Source organism: Diadema antillarum, unplaced genomic scaffold, assembly GCF_040938485.1.
Source record: "Diadema antillarum isolate AM-2024a unplaced genomic scaffold, OU_Dant_1.0 seq00001057_RagTag, whole genome shotgun sequence".
Lineage (NCBI taxonomy): Eukaryota > Metazoa > Echinodermata > Echinoidea > Diadematoida > Diadematidae > Diadema > Diadema antillarum.
In genome coordinates this window covers 683,862-701,262 of record NW_027271885.1, presented here as the reverse complement: position 1 = coordinate 701,262, position 17,401 = coordinate 683,862, and the positions used below count along the sequence as shown (strand labels likewise).

Sequence of the window (17,401 nt, the reverse complement as noted above, 5' to 3'; positions counted from 1 at the left end):
AACTTGATATAATTACCTCTAACTTGCTTTTCAATGTATTCATTTTGTCTTCTACTATTTTCTTCCATTGCCCATTCAGGCCTACGTGTCCCATTTGAGTGTGTGTGTGTGTGTGTGTGTGTGTGTGTGTGTGTGTGTGTGTGTGTGTGTGTGTGTGTGTGTGTGTGTGTGTGTGTGTGTCTGTGTGTGTCTGTGTCTGTGTCTGTGTGTGTGTGTCTGTGTGTCTGTCTGTCTTTTTGTGTTTTGTGTCTGTATGTTTGTCTGTCTGTCTATATCTATCTATCTATCTATCTATCGTTATTATCTATGTATATATATCTACCTATCTATCTAATTTTCTCTTTCTCTTATTCTTTCGTGCTTACTTGCGTCCCACCTAAAGCCAATTAGGGCAGCTTATTATATCCCAAATACGTTTTATCTTCACTAATGAAGTTCTGTATTGAAAAAAAAAAAATATTCCGAGATATTGAATATGCCATGGTCATCAAAGTATATGAGGGGAAAAATAAACCAGTGTTTGTTTCACAATGAAAACGTTATTTGAGCCTTATGACGGACTATAATAAATCTTTCATTTCAATCCATCATATCAATATTTCCGGCAAGAGTATGCTAAGAAGCCGATTCTCCAAGTCATTGCAACAGTTTCCCCTATATTTTGTTTACCATTTGATGTAGTTTGTATATGCTGTTATTTTCGTGAGGGTTTAATTTTCGCGAATTTCGCGAATCACAGTCGGATCGCGACAACATACGAAAATGTCGCGTTCGGCTAAGGCACTCAGGTAATACTGCTTTGACGATACGGATGGTTTCTGTTCTCGCGAAAAATGTTTCTGACCTCCTCATTAATATCTGCACGCGAAAATAACAGCATTGTCATATTTGGCACATATAAGAAGAGCAACTCAAACTCTGACCTTACCTTTGAACTTTCTCAAGCTCACCCATAGAGCACTATATTCACCATCGAAAGTGTAAAGAAATATATAGAAAAAAATTCCATGGCCATGTTTTCCTTTAAAGTTTTCTTTATCATTTGTCATAATACTATTGTCATATTTTGCATATGAGTAGAGGAACTCAAACGCTAAAAGACTTCACTTTTGAAATTATCAAGGTCACTGATTAAGGCGATATTCATCACAATATAAAGAAATACATTGAAAATATGCTGAAATCACGTTTTTCCTATTATATCTTCCTTATTAGACCAATCATTTTCATATTCTCCACAAAAGAAGGTCAATTTAAACATCACTTTTTGTCATGGTTCAAATTGTTAAATGTCACCACATGGGGGGTGCTATTCATTACAAAGATCAAGAAATAATTCTATGCTACTTATATTATGGGAGAGGGATACACGTATGACAGCAATTTCTTCAGTTTGTCTCTCTCTACAAAATTGAAGGATTGCAACTGCTGACTTTAATGATATCCAACAAATAATGCATGTCTGAAAAAAAAAAATAACCACGGGACTCGAACCTGTCATCTACTGCTTTCTGAGCAGCGACACTACGACCAGCTTTTTAAAACCCTGCAGGTTGCCGACACGATGAACTTGGAACAAAATAATACCCAAGCTCCGAGTTGTCCAAGGCGGACCAGGCATAATGAAAGCGAGAGTTTTAAGCAGAGAGTGAAGGCTTGAGTGTGAATTTTTCTTCAATTAAGGGTTTGTCTCCCTCCACAAATAAAATTTGTGAAATCGCAACTGCTGATTAATGATGTAACCATGTCGAAAAAAAAAGGAACCACGGACTTATCATTATTTCATTATTATTAACTGAAATAGAAAAAAAAAGCCACCAGTCGAGTTTGTTGTTGCCATGACACCTATAGCGATATCGGACATTGCTATACATGTATGGACGAAAATGTTTGCAATAAAATGTATAGGAAAAGTCATCAAATTTAGTTGAATTGAAAGCTCGCTACATACTTCTGGACTCATCATTGATATTAGACCTATATGTCTCGTCGATCTCACGAAGTACGGCTAACAAAGTGCATTCACACTGAATCATGTTTCGACCGAACTGTTGAAGACGTGTCGTGGTGTGACCTCGGTTGTGGGAATTCCCGCGAGCATTTCCCATTATGAGCTACGTGTATATCCCCCTCTACCCATCTGCGTTATCACTACTTCATTCCCATAATTTTCATTCTTTTCATTTCATTTATTTTCTGTTCAATTTTCAACAAAGACTGTCAATGCACAAAACATAGCATGCAGAAGAATAGTCCTATATAATAATTTCACATAGGCCTACATCGAAATACTATATAAACACAATACATTGAAGAAGAAAGAGGAAATGCTATTTACTGCATAATGGTGGAAATGTTGAAAGTGAAGGGTGAGCTAAACAGCAGAGCTTGCATTGCTTTCCTTTTATTATATGTTTCCATTACTCAGCTATTCATGGTATGAAGCGCACTATTTCTTCCTCATTTGAGTAGTCCTACATTCATAATAAGTGAGAAAAGAAATTAAATTGTTCTATTTTTTCTTTTTTCTTCAAGAGTGTAATTTAAGGAGGAGATTTCTTTCCCAGCAAATCAGTGATACATTTTGACTTACGAATTCTGACTGTTCTTTTCTGTCTGTTTCGGGGTCTGTCTGTCTGTCCGTCTGTCCGTCTGTATTTAAGTCTGTATCTTTTGGTTAGATCGTTAAACACATGAAACCATAATAATAGTATGGTAACGTAATATACTATGTCATCAGCATAATATATTATGCTGATGACATAATGGTCCTTTTTCGTTAGATAGGCATATACAGTGATATTGAAATTCATAATATACTTTGTTTCAGATTGGTTCTAACGTAGGTCCTGTTTATAGGCAAACCTTGTAATAACGGACCTCTTCTTCGAATACTGAGAACGAATATGCTATAACATCTAGTATAGATAATGTTCTTGTAAAGTCATTCATCTGTGTTCTTTCAAAAATGGAAGAACGGGAAACGAGAAAGACGGCCGACATGATGCGCTTTACACGTATATTCCGGCTTTGCTGTGCTGACGTCGAGCATAATTACACATTATACTCAATGTTCTTATATCGACATGTTCATTGAACATATTCATATGTTCATAATTATACGCTGTATATTCATATGAACATGAACATATAATTATGTTCATATGTTCATATATGTTCATATGAACATAATTATGGATTATGTTCTTGACTACTATAAAGTCAAAGTATTTCATGGAAACCCACGTGTAGGTAACCCGGGTGCCGGACGAATATCTCGCCTTGTTAAAAATGGGATATTTATGCACCCTGGAAGTGAGAAACTCATTTCTTGTTTTCTCGGGGAAGATCGGTTGTGTTAAGTAACAAAGACTTGTCGACCAAGAGATTTCAAAAGACCATTCACAAGTATGTGCAAGTACTAAATAATGGACATGGGACACCTCAGACAGGATAGATCATAAAGAAAGTGCACTGAAACTTACGTCATGATTCCCTAACCAATTTTACGCAAGTCTCCGGTGTGCATAGAACCACTCGATTGTTCCACCATTTCATAATACAGTACCCTTTCCATTGTACAGGCCCTTGAATATTGCTATGCATACAATACAGTGTACGACGATCGCGAGCGCGAGACCCCCCAAATCCGGAATCGGTCCATAGATAGTGTACATGGATCCAAGACAACCATGACGTTACAGCAGTACTGCCTAGCCCACTGATTTTTAACATACACCTGTAACGCATGAAACTCCGTAATGTGCTAATAGTACGCGAGATCAAGAGGAAGTTTGACGAAGTTTACGCAAAGCCCTCAGAGAACGGAGAAAAAAATGTGCATCGCTGGTCGATGATCTTACCAAACAACATGGAGAGCATTTGACGAAGGAAATAATGAGGGTGACATTGCAATTTATTCAACGATAAGATACATATTTCTTTCAGCAAAGTGTGAGAAGAGAAAGTCGCAGGGAATACGAAGAGTGGGTTGCACGGCGACGAAGCTAGCTACCCACGCGATAATGGGGACCGCGCGGGTGAACACACTCCCCTGGGGTGACGGGGCAGCGCGCCCGTGGATCATGCATTGGAATTTACCCCTGCTCTGGAAATTCTTTACCATCGTGGCTCTTTGTGTGGTTTTTAACACCCAAAGTGTTGCAGGTAAGGTTAAGCTAAACAGTTTATTAGATGCTATATAAACCACTGTTGTATCTTATCTATTGCAGATTCTTGTATTATTTTTCAGGAAGGAATCATCATTGACCATACTCGTGTAGTGATGTGAAGAGATTGACGGGCGTTTTAAATGAAGAATTGGTGAGAATACATAGATGGTTAACCAGAAATAAGCTCGCTCTTAATGTTACAAAGTGTGAATTTCTTTTAATTGGGTCAAGAAAGAAACTCAACTCAGTGGAGCCACCATGTATTAAGATAAAGGACACTGTTATTACTCGTGTTTCAAATTGTAAATATCTGGGTGTGCAAATTGATCAATATTTAGAGTGGACAAATCACATCGATTCATTGTATCAAAAATTACAAACCCTTTTATATTTGTTAAAAAGAATTCGACCTTATATAACAGAGCAAATGGCATTGATTTTCTATAAAACTATTATTCAAAGTAGGATTGATTACTGTAGTATAATCTGGGGAAACGCGGGGAAAATACGTATTGATAAAATTCAGAAATTATTGAATAGAGCATTGAGAGTTTCTATGAATGTAAAATGGAGATTTTCGAGTGAAGCATTATTTGATTTGATACAAACAAATGCAAAGTTAAAGATAGATACATTTATTGAAAGAAGTGATAAACAGTTATTGTATGTGATGTATAAAATTGTAAATAGGATTATGCCACAAATTGTATGTAATTTATTTCTATTTAAGCAGACTACTTACATACTGAGAAAAGGAATATTGAAACTAGATGTACCACACCCAAGAACTAATTTTAAGAAACGTAGTGTAACATATCGAGGCGCTAAATTATGGAATAATCTATCAGATGATGTAAAGCAAAGTGTATCTTTTCTTACATTTAAACATAAGGTGGATAAATTATATACGTAGTAATTGTTTGCATAAACTGTAGCACTGTGCATTAATCGTTTTCCTTTGTTTTCTTTTTTCAGTATCATTCTCATTTTCTTTATGTAGTATGCATGATTTCCTATGATATGTTTTTGAGTGTCTGTTTGTTTGATTTTTGTATTTAATTTTTTCTTCTTTTTTTGAAAGTTTCCTATACTATGTATAAAATGTTGTATTTTGTAATTGTATGATTTTTTACTTCACGGACTCACAGAAGAACAGCCATTGGCTGAAGTGAGTGACCCGTGGTGAAATAAAATAAACTCAAACTCAAACTCAACTCATCAGATAATTATGACCTAGATTCTATGTATTGATTGTCATGTCACTGTATAAAAAGTCACAATTTCACACCATACACACCACTAAATACTGAAGATGCAACACTAACACACAGTACGTTCTTGTTGAGCCGTGGTAAAATACATTCATTGTAGCAGCTGCAACACAGCTAATCTGGGCGTAATGATGATCAACTGTAAATTGCATAAAGTTGTCTATTATAAATACATTGTGTACATTGTAATTGTACTTTGTAGTTACTGTAAAACGAGAAATTTTCGCGTGCATTTTAATTTCGCGAATTTCGCGAGCGCCAAAATTCGCGAAATTAAAATGCACGCGAAAGTTTTTGTCTACACTACATGCATTGAACGCCAGTGGCAATTCGCGAAAATTTCATGCCGCGAATATATCATGTTTCACAGTAAAAAGTTTAGAGGGTAGCGGATAGTGTCTAGTGATTTGGAGAAACTTTGGAAATTAAATTTATGCTACATTATCATTGATGATTGTCAAATTGCAAGCAAAAAGCATCCTGTTTGAGAGAAATATCAAAGGTTCTTCAAACATTGATCATCACATCAGAACTTTGCCCTCTAATCTAGGTTGTATAAAATCACCACAAGTGGTAAATGGACATCCGCAGTGGTGCAATCACAGTTTGAGGAAGGTTCCGGCAATGCATATATCAAGTGTATCTCTGTGCTAATATGTACATACAGGTATTGATGATCCCAGGATTATAGAAGTACAAATTTTAATCTTTTGGTGCCTGTTTGTTACTGTGCCCTGGGCTATGTCAGTGATGAGGTCTCTCTCTTTTAGTTTTTAGATTAAAATTGAATTGTGTCTTCATCTAAAATCCTGAAAAGTCAATGTACATTCATCTGAAATACATGATTACCTCTGTCATTTGCAATCCTGTATGGGTGTGATGCAAATTACCCTGTATTCCATGTCATACATCAAAATATTCATTCGGTAACAAACTCTCATGCATAAGAAAACATGCAAAAAATTTTCTGTTGTACACGTGTACTCCTGTTTCAGACATCTGAGCAGTGAGTATGCAAATTCACAAACTGGATGTTTTAGTCCTTTTTGCAGTCAATTTCTTGTGGGAAGTCAGATATGGCCTACATTGTAAGTGATGCAAGTCCATCATATACTTTGGATCTGGGTATTTCACCCCTCTTTGTGAGATGAGCTGTAAACTTACAGTTGTAGGTCAGTTTGTTTTGCATCTTTGACAATGACTGTTCTTTCCGATTGACAGGAGTTTGTGACTGTGGAACTGACTGCGTGTCCAGCTGTACTGCGGGTCAGTACTGGGACAGTAATGCCACAGCCTGCATCGAATGCCCCCCTGGATACTAGTAAGTTTCTCAATAAATCTCCTCTTCCTTGGCTGCATGTCTTCCATCCTCATCCCACCTTATCACCTCCTCCTCCTCCTCTTGCTCCTCCTTCTCCTCCTCATCATCTTTATTTCCCCCTTCCACCTCCTCGTCTTCTTCCTACTCCTCCTCTGCCTCCTTTTCTTCCTTGCCTTCCTCCTCTTCCCCTCTCCTCCTCTTCTTTGTCTTCCTCTTTCCTCCTACTCCTCTCTTCATCCTCCTCACTCCTCTTCCCCCTTGTCCTCCATCCCTCCTCTCTTCTCTCCCTTTCTCCCCTTCTTTTCCTCCTCTTCCTCTTCTTCTTCCTCATCTTTTCGTGAGCTCCTCCTCCTCTCCTCTTCGTCATCCTCTTGCCCTTTCCCCCTCATCCTTCTCCTCCCCCTTCTCTCTGCTCTCTCCTTTTCCCCTTCCTCTCCTCCTCTCCCCCTTTCCTCTTCTTCCTCCTCCCTCTTCCTTTCTCTCCTTCTCTCTTCATCCCCTCCTTCTCTCTCTTCCTTTTCCCCTCCCCCTCATCTTCCTCACTCTTCTCTCTCTCCTCCTGTCTCATCCTCCTCCTCTTCTTCTTCTTCCCTTCATTCCTCATACTCTTCTTCTCTCTCCTCCATCTTCTCTTCTCTCATCCTCCTCCTCCTCTTTTCCTGCTTCCTGTCATGCTCCCCCTCTTCCCTCTGTTCTCTTCCTCCTCCTCCGTCCTTTTCAAAATTCCTCTCTCTTCCTCTTCCCTTTTCCTCCTCCTCTTCCTCCTCCTCCCCATCTTCTTCTTCTCCTCCTTTAAAAAATTCCTGACTGCTGTCTGATTGGAATAACTCCACAATAATTTTGCAATTTGAATGTTACAAGAAATTGTAGTTTATTGATTTTACATCCATTTTAAAGAGAAACTGAAATTTAGTAAAGATTTGTGTACTGGTCAGTGGAAGATTTCTAAGACAAAGACATTGTCACTTCATCTTGAAATTAGAATAAATATGAGAATCCATATCACTATTTTTGTACAAACCTATGGTTTGTAATATGAAGCGTAAAGTCTCCATGCAAACACTCTCTTTAAAGTTCAATTTTAGAATTTAAACTTCTTTTATTCTGTAGTTGTTAAACTGAAGATACAATTTGTCAAGTTAAAAACTATGCAATTTCAGACCATGGCTAAAATCATCTTTCATTCAATATGAGATGATAAAATCCAAGTGTTTATTTCATAATTTGCAGAATTTACACTTTAAGCCTTTGCTTTTAATAAGTGGAACTCTTCTTAACAACACTTTGTAGGGCAATTAGAGCTTTGTAAATTATGTTCCGGGCATTTCCGTGAGTTGTGCGACATGACCACCAAAATTTTACCCGCATATTTCAGGACAACTGATAATCTTACTTTGTTCGCCATAGTTTGAAGTGTGTGAAACCAACTTTACCTTTAAGAAAAGTTCCCTTTTGTGCATTTTTATACCTTTTGAAACCAGAAAGCATTTTTCGACCTAAAAATCCCTAAAAATGCATTTTTGTTGCTCTCTGTGATTATTTTATATATTTGAGGCTCAAATCAAACTTTGTTTGGTTTTACAAATCAAAAATATATCAATCTAGCAGTAAATAAAGTGGAGACCTCGATATAAGATATGTACTTCGGACACCAGCGTGCTCTTACATAGCTCGAGAAGCTGCTGTAACGTGAGTTACCGAAATATGAACTTTTTAACCTAGCAATTTTACTATGCCCAACTGAGACATGGTATTTTGGATTATCAAATAACTATGCAGCACACATCCAAGAAATATAATGGGACTTATAGTCTTTGCTTCAAATTCTCATAACAGAGGTCTTAAAATTGTAACGTGAGTTACCATGTAACGTGAGTTACCACAATGTAACGTGAGTTACCGACATGTTTTTTTCTTTAATACCAAGAAATGATATGAAGTTTGTGATTGTAAGTAACCAATGAGTACATGATTACTGAACTCTTTCTATTTCCAGTAGATTGTTATTCTCTTGGTCTCTCTCTATCACCAAACAAACTGGTCTACATTGTACATGTACAATGTATTATTAATTTACACATGTTCATCACATGTTAACTTCTGAAAGAAACTGTTCCATATTTACTCTTTAATATTACAGTGCATGTATACTGATCTGTTACGAAAGTTGTTAAAAGACATTTCTTCTAAAGCTGCATGGACCTTGTTCCAGCAAATTATCAAAATTTTGTGATAACTATTAATAGCCTCCTGATTGGGATAATCACTGCATGATTACTCTTGAAAAGTTCTTGTTTTTGTCATTCAAGTGATTACTATTTGACATTTCATAGTTTACATGTATACCTACAACTTGTACCTGTATAGACCAAAGCCATTGTTTATGAGGCTGAAACATTAACATGTATGAACAAAATTTTATTAAAGATTGGAGCTCGCTTCCTGCTGTTTTTTCTGAGATTTTTGAGAACTGAACATTGTGAATTGGACACGCTTATAAATGTGTTTTATACTATTCTACTCTCAGGTTTTAGCTATATTGTTGCAAAATCCTACAATGAAACTTTTCCATGTTTACTATAATTTACTTTACATGCTGATCTATTACCAAAAACTTGTTGAATGTGAACCTCATTATCAGACATTTTCTTTAAGAGCTGGACAGTCATGTACCTTAAAGCAAACTATCAACATTTTGTGATATTAATAGTTAGCCTCCTGATCACAAAATATTTGCTATTCATGTTTTTCATTGGGATTTACTGCTTCAGTCTGCTTGAGTCCTCTAGAAAATACTGGTATACTTTTTACATGTATGTACAATTTAAATAATGGCTACTTGACATTTCATAGACCAAAGCCATTGTTTTTTAAGGCTTAAACATTTATGAACATGTTTCATTAAACTGATCAATACTGGTAGCAGATAACTAAAATTTATCTGCAGTTTCTGTAATTCAAGTCTAATTTCTGTACTAGTTTAGTATAAGAATTTGTAAACAAATCAAACATACAAACAGTTGATTATTGAGTAATTCAAACAATTATCAAATAATTACAATATAAATTGCATTGTATAAAAGTTAAAAGATTTATTGAATATATTCATTTCTGAACCTTTAAACTCTCCACAGACTACATGTACAGGTCTCTAGTCTCGTGACTCAGTGTATTATATTGGAATAGTTTATGGATGACTTGTTTTATCTAGATAGCCTGAAATCCATTTAAATCTAGTAAAATAAAAAAAAAAACAATCAAATCAAATTCTCAATCAAATCCTCAATTTTGATGCATTTGTTAACTAGAAAAGAGTGTAATTTAATGAAATAGTCTCTGTTTCATATCATTTTGTTGAATACTATTTTTGTCTCAGTACAAATGAAAGCTTGGAAAATGACTCAATTAAAAATGAAATTTATCTTCAAGTTGGTATTCTAAATGTAAAGTTTCCTGCCTTTTGGTAAGCTCATGGATAAAATGGGATTAATTACTGTCAGATCAATGTTCAAATCAATTTAGATTCTTTATTCATGGAGTTTGTTTGTGAAAAAAAGTTGTCTTGGTAAGTTTTCTTTGGATTATTAAGACAAAAAATCGTCTTGTGATCATGTGGACAAACTGTAACGTGAGTTACCGTAACGTGAGTTACCCCTTCACATGACGATACCTGGAGAATGTAAGACAATTGGAATTTTTACCATACTCGGTGATGTATGTTGTTAGTCCATGACTTTGACACAATAGATTTAAAGTCTCTCTGTTTCTTGTTTGAGGAAACTTTTGAATATAAGACATGCCAAATTTTTGCATGTCCAAATTATGTAACGTGAGTTACCGACATTTGTAGTGTTTTATCTCATAGTTCTCATAAGAGTCTGTGGATGTAATGTTGCTGTGAGGTAGGATGGAGGTGCATGATACTCATTCACATATAGTAACTCATATCACTAATTAGGTTTTAAGGATATTGATCTCAACGACCTAATTTTGAGTTCAAAATGTAACGTGAGTTACCGTGGAAATGCCCTTCCTCTCACAAATGGATCAAATTTTTGTAATTTTCCTTTTGTTTTGTGCTTATTTGATGCATTTAACAAATGCAGCAAAATTCAAAGTTGCCACTTCGATAATGACCAGAATGATGTATAATTTCTGTAAGAAGGTTCCCCAGGACTTACTGTACAACTGTTTGTACTGGTTTGAAAACTGGAATGAGGGATGGCTTTCATTAGGCAGTTGCCTGCTGTTTCTTTGAAATTAATTTCCTTCTGACAAATTGTATCTGTTCATTTTCTCTCTTTCCTTCTTTTGCTTCTGTCTACCTGGTACCTGCTCTATTTAAATAGTAAATTTGTTCATTTATTTTTCTCTCTTTCCTACTTTTGATTATGACTGTGTATCAATCTAGTACTTTATATGTCAGCTCAATTTCACTTATTCTTTTATCATCACTTTCTTGGTGGTTTGTTATTCTGATTTTCTGCAATTATGTGACCAAAAGAATTTTACCTTTAAACCGCTCCTCTTTAATAATGATCATTGCCTTTCTTGTGAATGAATGAAGCCCAAAGTAATGTGCTCAAAACATGAAATGTTCAGATAACAATGTATTCATGCACTACTTGTACAGTACATGTATACAAGTAGGTCTTATATACAGTATCTAGTACAATGTATTACTATTTTTTTTTACTGTACATCATCAAATAAAATAATACATTCCTGAGCAATAAGCTTTCCAATTCCCAGATATTTGTGTGAAAATGACATACCAAGACAATTACAACTGAGCACTGGATGATTGTGAAGTTTCCTGTGAAATGACTTAGAATACATCCCATCATGCCTCAGTCCCATGTTGGTATAATTTAATTGTTGATATTGTGTACATACAATGTACATACAATGTATGGTAAAGGGGAAAATAAGTACGTATCAATGTGCACAGTGTAGCCACATCTGAAATAAATGTATAGCAGTTTAGCCGTTTACAAGCAGTATACTGCAGTGGTCAATAAAATGTGTGTTTGGTAGTTGAATCAAAGGGAATAGAAGGAAGGTATAATTGAATCATGCATGAATGCAAGAATCAGAGTATCCTTATTTCAGGAATCAAAGTCCAGTTATAAATGACCTCACTAAAACATATCAGTCAAGTGTCGTACAGTCTGTACATGTCTGTAGAAATGAAGAGCTTCTAAGCTCTTGTCTTTGTTTACTTAGAAGAGAAAAATACACCAATTCATTTGATAGAAGATAAAGATAGATTGCCGGTTAATGTTGAATGGCATTGATTACTGTGTCATCAGGTTACTGTCAACTATTGAAATCATCAAAACCTTTCAACTATTCAATTCGGCTAGGATTTACAGTTCCGAGGGGGAGACAATTTGAATCTAACTGTCTGTTTGTCCTGCTGTCTGTTTGCACAGTAGCCTTTCAACTGATGGAAATGCCTGTTATTTCCCCAGTATAGAACAAGGCACTTTAAGGCATCACAGACTAATTGTTGTCGAGAGTTTGTAGTTACTCAACCTTGCCGTGCGTGCAGAAAAACCTCGTGCACACCGATAGAGCTTTATATGCCAAGTGGAGGTGCTGTACAGTGTCATGGCGACTGGACGCTAAAGCGAAAACACGCCTCTTTGTCTCCTGTTTACTCAGGGTTCGCTTGCTTTCTTAACTATCCCAGTACAGACTCTACAGGTGCTTCAGTCCGTTTGTACAGGGTCCTGGTTTTATTTAGCTTCCCCTTTTTAAGGCTAGGACTGGTGGCAGAGATCAAGAACCACTTGAAGGTTGTCTAGAGCTTTGCCTGTGTGTGTGTGTCTCTCTCTCTCTGTGGAATGATTCATTCACCTGCTAATTGTTATCTAAGATAAATCATTACAATTATTTTTGTGAAAGCTAAATGATCAAAGAGGTTGAACTGAAAATGGCATTAAACTTTTGATCTCGATACAAACTACACCTGCATTCTGTACTTCTAAAGATTTCAGCTGTTCACGCATCAGTGGAGTGACAGATGAGCATCGATCTATTCCAATGATCAAAGAGGTTGTTGATGTAAATTTTGGAAGGGGAAAGAAGTTGCTTGTGTGTGTGTGTGTGTGTGTGTGTGTGTGTGTGTGTGTGTGTGTGTGTTTTGATAAAAATTTCATTTATCTTTGTCTATTGTCTTCTTGACATTATTTTCTTTTAATGTAATTTTTTTTTGTACATTTCAATGGACTGTTAAATGGAATAAAAGAATACACTGAAAAAAAAATAAAGTGAGGAGAATATCATTTGGGATGGCACAACATAAATGATATCATGTATGACATGGATCAAGGTTTTTTTTTTTTTAATTGCTCAACTGTAGCCTACATAGTACACAAAGTTACAGTTTGATTCAACAAAATATCCAGGGGTCGCACTTAACTTTTTTTTTAACTAGCCAGGTGGACTACTGTGTAGAATCAATTTTGACACTGAAGCAATATTTTGGCTAGCCAGACGGACTAGTTACTTCAGAATTTTATGATTTTTAGCTAGTCCGACATGATTTTGGGTGGCCAATGGCCAGTGGACCATCGCCAATTTCGAACCCTGATATCTGAAATTTTCTAGCTAGGTTTATTCTAAATCATTCATTCAGATTATCAATCCTCCACAGGTTGTGTATCATTTAAGATTAGAAAATATGTAGAACTGTTGGGCCATATCTACTGGAAGAGTAACCTACATATATTTTTGTACAATGTACAGTACACTGTATGCAGTGAGAATTTAGATGGGATTCATTTTCATAATGTACTAAGTTGAATACTACTACAATTGTATGTACATTTTCAAACATTCTTTCATCAGTTCAATTGCAAGGCAACTACTGTACATTGCGTAGTTCCTCCGAAAACTTGGTGAAGCATCTGAAAAAGAAATACCCATAAACCCTCCGAAGTGAGTCATTTTGCTATGTATACATATTAAACACATATTTCCCATAGACACCTGCTATATAAAACCCTCTATACGCTCTTTTTTTTGGGGGTCATTTACATTGTACTTGTACAGTGTATGTGCTAATTAATGCTTGGTACACTTGAGGAAAATCCAGTTTTACAACACTGTAGGTCAGATACAGTATGTCCTGCCCATTTGGGCTCTACATTTGAGAAGTGAGGTGGGTTTATTAAGAGTCAATTTGAATTTGTTGTTTTTGTACATCATCCACCTGTTAATTGATTCTGCATTCACTAGCACAAAGAGTGTGTTCTAAAGGCTTTGAAGCAATCAAAAACAACAAGAAAAAAGTAAGACATGGATGAAAATAATTTAAATGAAGAGCAAAACCATCCATAAAAGATTAAAACAACCAAAGTAATCTGAAAGTTTTGAGGACTGTTTTTTGCTGACATCTTGTGAAGCCAAAGAAAAAAAAGAAGGAATTAAAGACAATTTTGTTTCATGCATTTAAGGAGACCAAGCATTTTCCCCATTTGGCCACCAAACTCTGGAATAACTTACCAAATACAGCTGTATAGAACTTTATGGAAATCCCAAACTGAAACATCTTGATAATGAAATGTAATACCCTTGATCTATTCATTGAACTTTTCATTTGTTGTTTGATCTTTATCAGGAGCTCTTGCAGCACACAAGCATACATTGTACAATACATTGTACTGACAGTATTTATGGTCTCCACAGAGCTCTGTAAATTTACATCATCATCATCAACTACACAAGTATGACTACAATGTACGTTTGTACCATTGTACTCGATAAGGATGAAATGTACACCAAATGACATTGAATCTAGACTTGCTAGTACATGTTGGCTTTCGTATCCTGCATGCAATGTACAGTACATTGTATGTCTTGACACCAGTGGGATTAATGAGGGGAATTGCCCAAAGTCTAAGATTGTTTCCCGGATACGATGTATTATCAAAGGTTGCACGTTTTGCGAAGTGCCATTGTTTTCCATAGCAACGTGTAAACAATCAATAATGCATAGTACCACTGACGCTGAAACAGCAAGGTGCTGAGCTCTGTATTAAGGCTATAAAATAGTTCAAGCTTGTGACAGGTACATGTATGGGAATATTGATGTGAGCATAATATTATCTCTCTGGGCAGAGAGAGGGATAGAGCTATAGAGAGAGAAGGCAAAGCCGAGATACAAATAATGCAATGTAAATCCAGAGTAGTGTGAAGTTGAAAATGCCCTTTGCATGATAGTGTGTTCAAAACATTGTGGCTTTCTCCCAATGGATTAAAAATGAAGTAAAAATTAAGATTGCATTCGTTACAGTCTACGGAGTCATTCAGTTTAATAGGCAATGTGTCATTCTGTTAGGCATTGTTTCAAACAAATGTTTCTTTTTTTAAAGTTTTATTGGAGATCAAAGATCAATCCTGCTCCAACCGTACATTTTGTATTTACAACACAATATTTAACAGTGTACAATGTGTTTACAAGCATATTACACTGCGTAGCTAGACAGTTGTGTAACTGTAGGCCTACAGTTTACACTAAACACCTCTGGGCTGGAATCGTTGATGTACCCAGTTTATGTTCTGTAACAACTTGTGTTTATGATACGTACGTGTACAGTACCAAGTAATTGACATTTAAAGGACATTCCTGTTGTAAATTGCACACATGTATTACAGCTGTACATATCCGATATACATACACTGTATTTTAGTATGAATTACTGGTCACCATCATCATCACTTCCATCAACAGAGCCTTAAATGTTGTAAAAGATCTTCAAAGATGACTACATGCTGTTCAGCTGGAAGTTGCAACATCATTGTCTTAAATTTACCATGAGGATTGTAATCAATGCTTTCTGAACATTCAGAAAAAATGCATACATGTATTTGTACATAATGTACAGCCTAATGGTTCTTTTTTCTTTGAAAACTCAAAAAGTATTGTACAATACTGTATTTCAAATTTTGCAAATGGTTGAGCTACACATTATGATGTACATTGTAGTACATGTACAATTTGTATCTCATGGCAACTTTCATCCGAGATGTCCTACTCTTGATATTTTGTTGAGATGCAAGTACCTCTGTACATTGTTGTACATTGCACATACCAGGTACAAGTTGTATGTACCTACATTGTAGTTAAGAGCAAGTCAGTCAAGAGGGCCCCTTAACCCGTTGAGGATGGACTGATTTTGCTGCAACATGCATTTGCTATAGACACCTGCCTGAGTACTCGGTATACTCGGGACTCGTTCTCAACAGGTTAAGGTTTCAAACCAAAGTATTGTGTTAACTTGCAGTACTTCTAGCAATTCATCGTTGATCTGAAATGAACAACAAATCTTGTTTTGACGATATTGTAAGTGATATGCCTCAAAAGTGTATTTATAAATCACTTCTAGCAAAAATCAATAATTCAAGATCTCTATCTGTACACTGTGCACCATAGAGGAGACGTGATATTGATTTTCTGAAGCCAGTGTTGTAAAACTCTTCAGGGCCTTAAATGTTTTCAAAGGCTTGCTGAATACAATAAACTCTAGACCCCCATAATACAAAATGCATATTTGCAGTACTTTATACTTTAAAAGTGTTGAATTGGAAATCATTCATTCAATTTTTTTTTGCAAAGATTCCATTCCCGTTCAATTGCTTTTCTTTTTTCCCTTTGAGTGCAGGATAGAAAAAGAAAAATCAATATTTCTTTCGCTCCTTGATGAAAAAAAACAACTCTATGTTGTCAAGGTTTAATGAATACCCCAAATCAAGTAAACGTAAAACAAGTCTACATTTGCAATAAGCTAGGCCTGATGAGATTGTGAGTGCTTGACTTTATAACCTCTGTACTAGTTTAAAATGCACAGGTCAATTCAATTCAAATCAAATCTAATTTCCAACATCTACAGTTTACATTGTGCCTTCAGATACCATAATTGAATCAAAACTGTGTTACTGCCTGGTAAGGTTACTTTTATAGGATCAGGATTTATTAGCATCATGCTTCACACATCATGCATTTTTAATTCTTAATTCAATTTAATGGTCAATTCATTTCCATCGGGAAAAAATGCATTTACATTGTATACAACAGGGCCGCATACTACATTGTAACTCATTTCTTCTACTGAGTCTGACCTGTCAGTTGGTCTAGTAGGTATCTATTTTTTTCCATTTTTAAACTGGTAGATTCCAAAAAAAAAGTTTCTGAGTCCGACAGTGTTTTTACTGGTCAGGGACCGTTGGACCAGTGCCAGTGTGCAGCGTTGGATACAAAGTGGTACATGTATCAATATTTGATGACACACTGCAGAATTGCTCCAAATATTTCCAGCACACTAGAAATTATCACAACATTTTGGGCAGTATGCAGCACTGCCCTATCATGGATCCTACTAAACCAGTTCACTTTATAGAAAAATGTTTAAATGGGATGTCCAAGCACAAAAAGGTGTAATTTGCTATAAATTAAAACTGATTTTCTATTTTCTCTTTTCAGTTGTGCAGGTGGGAATGCTGCCAGAGTGCCGTGTACTGCAGGGACTTACAACAGCCTCGCAAGTCAGGATGAAGAGGCGGACTGCTTGGTGAGACCCAACCCTTGCCTCATTGACCAATCACATTCTTACTCCTGCCAGTCATTATGA

The 17,401-nt window shown here is 36.0% G+C and overlaps 1 protein-coding gene across 1 annotated transcript; it reads left to right on the top strand.

Moving 5' to 3' along the window:
- The first annotated feature begins 3,794 nt into the window (after window positions 1–3,794).
- On the top strand, window positions 3,795–17,401 carry LOC139743201 (uncharacterized). Its single transcript, XM_071653699.1, has 3 exons — window positions 3,795–4,167; window positions 6,665–6,764; window positions 17,254–17,401. The coding sequence occupies exons 1-3, from the start codon at window positions 4,026–4,028 to the stop codon at window positions 17,399–17,401; spliced, it is 390 nt and encodes a 129-aa protein (XP_071509800.1). The 5' UTR covers window positions 3,795–4,025.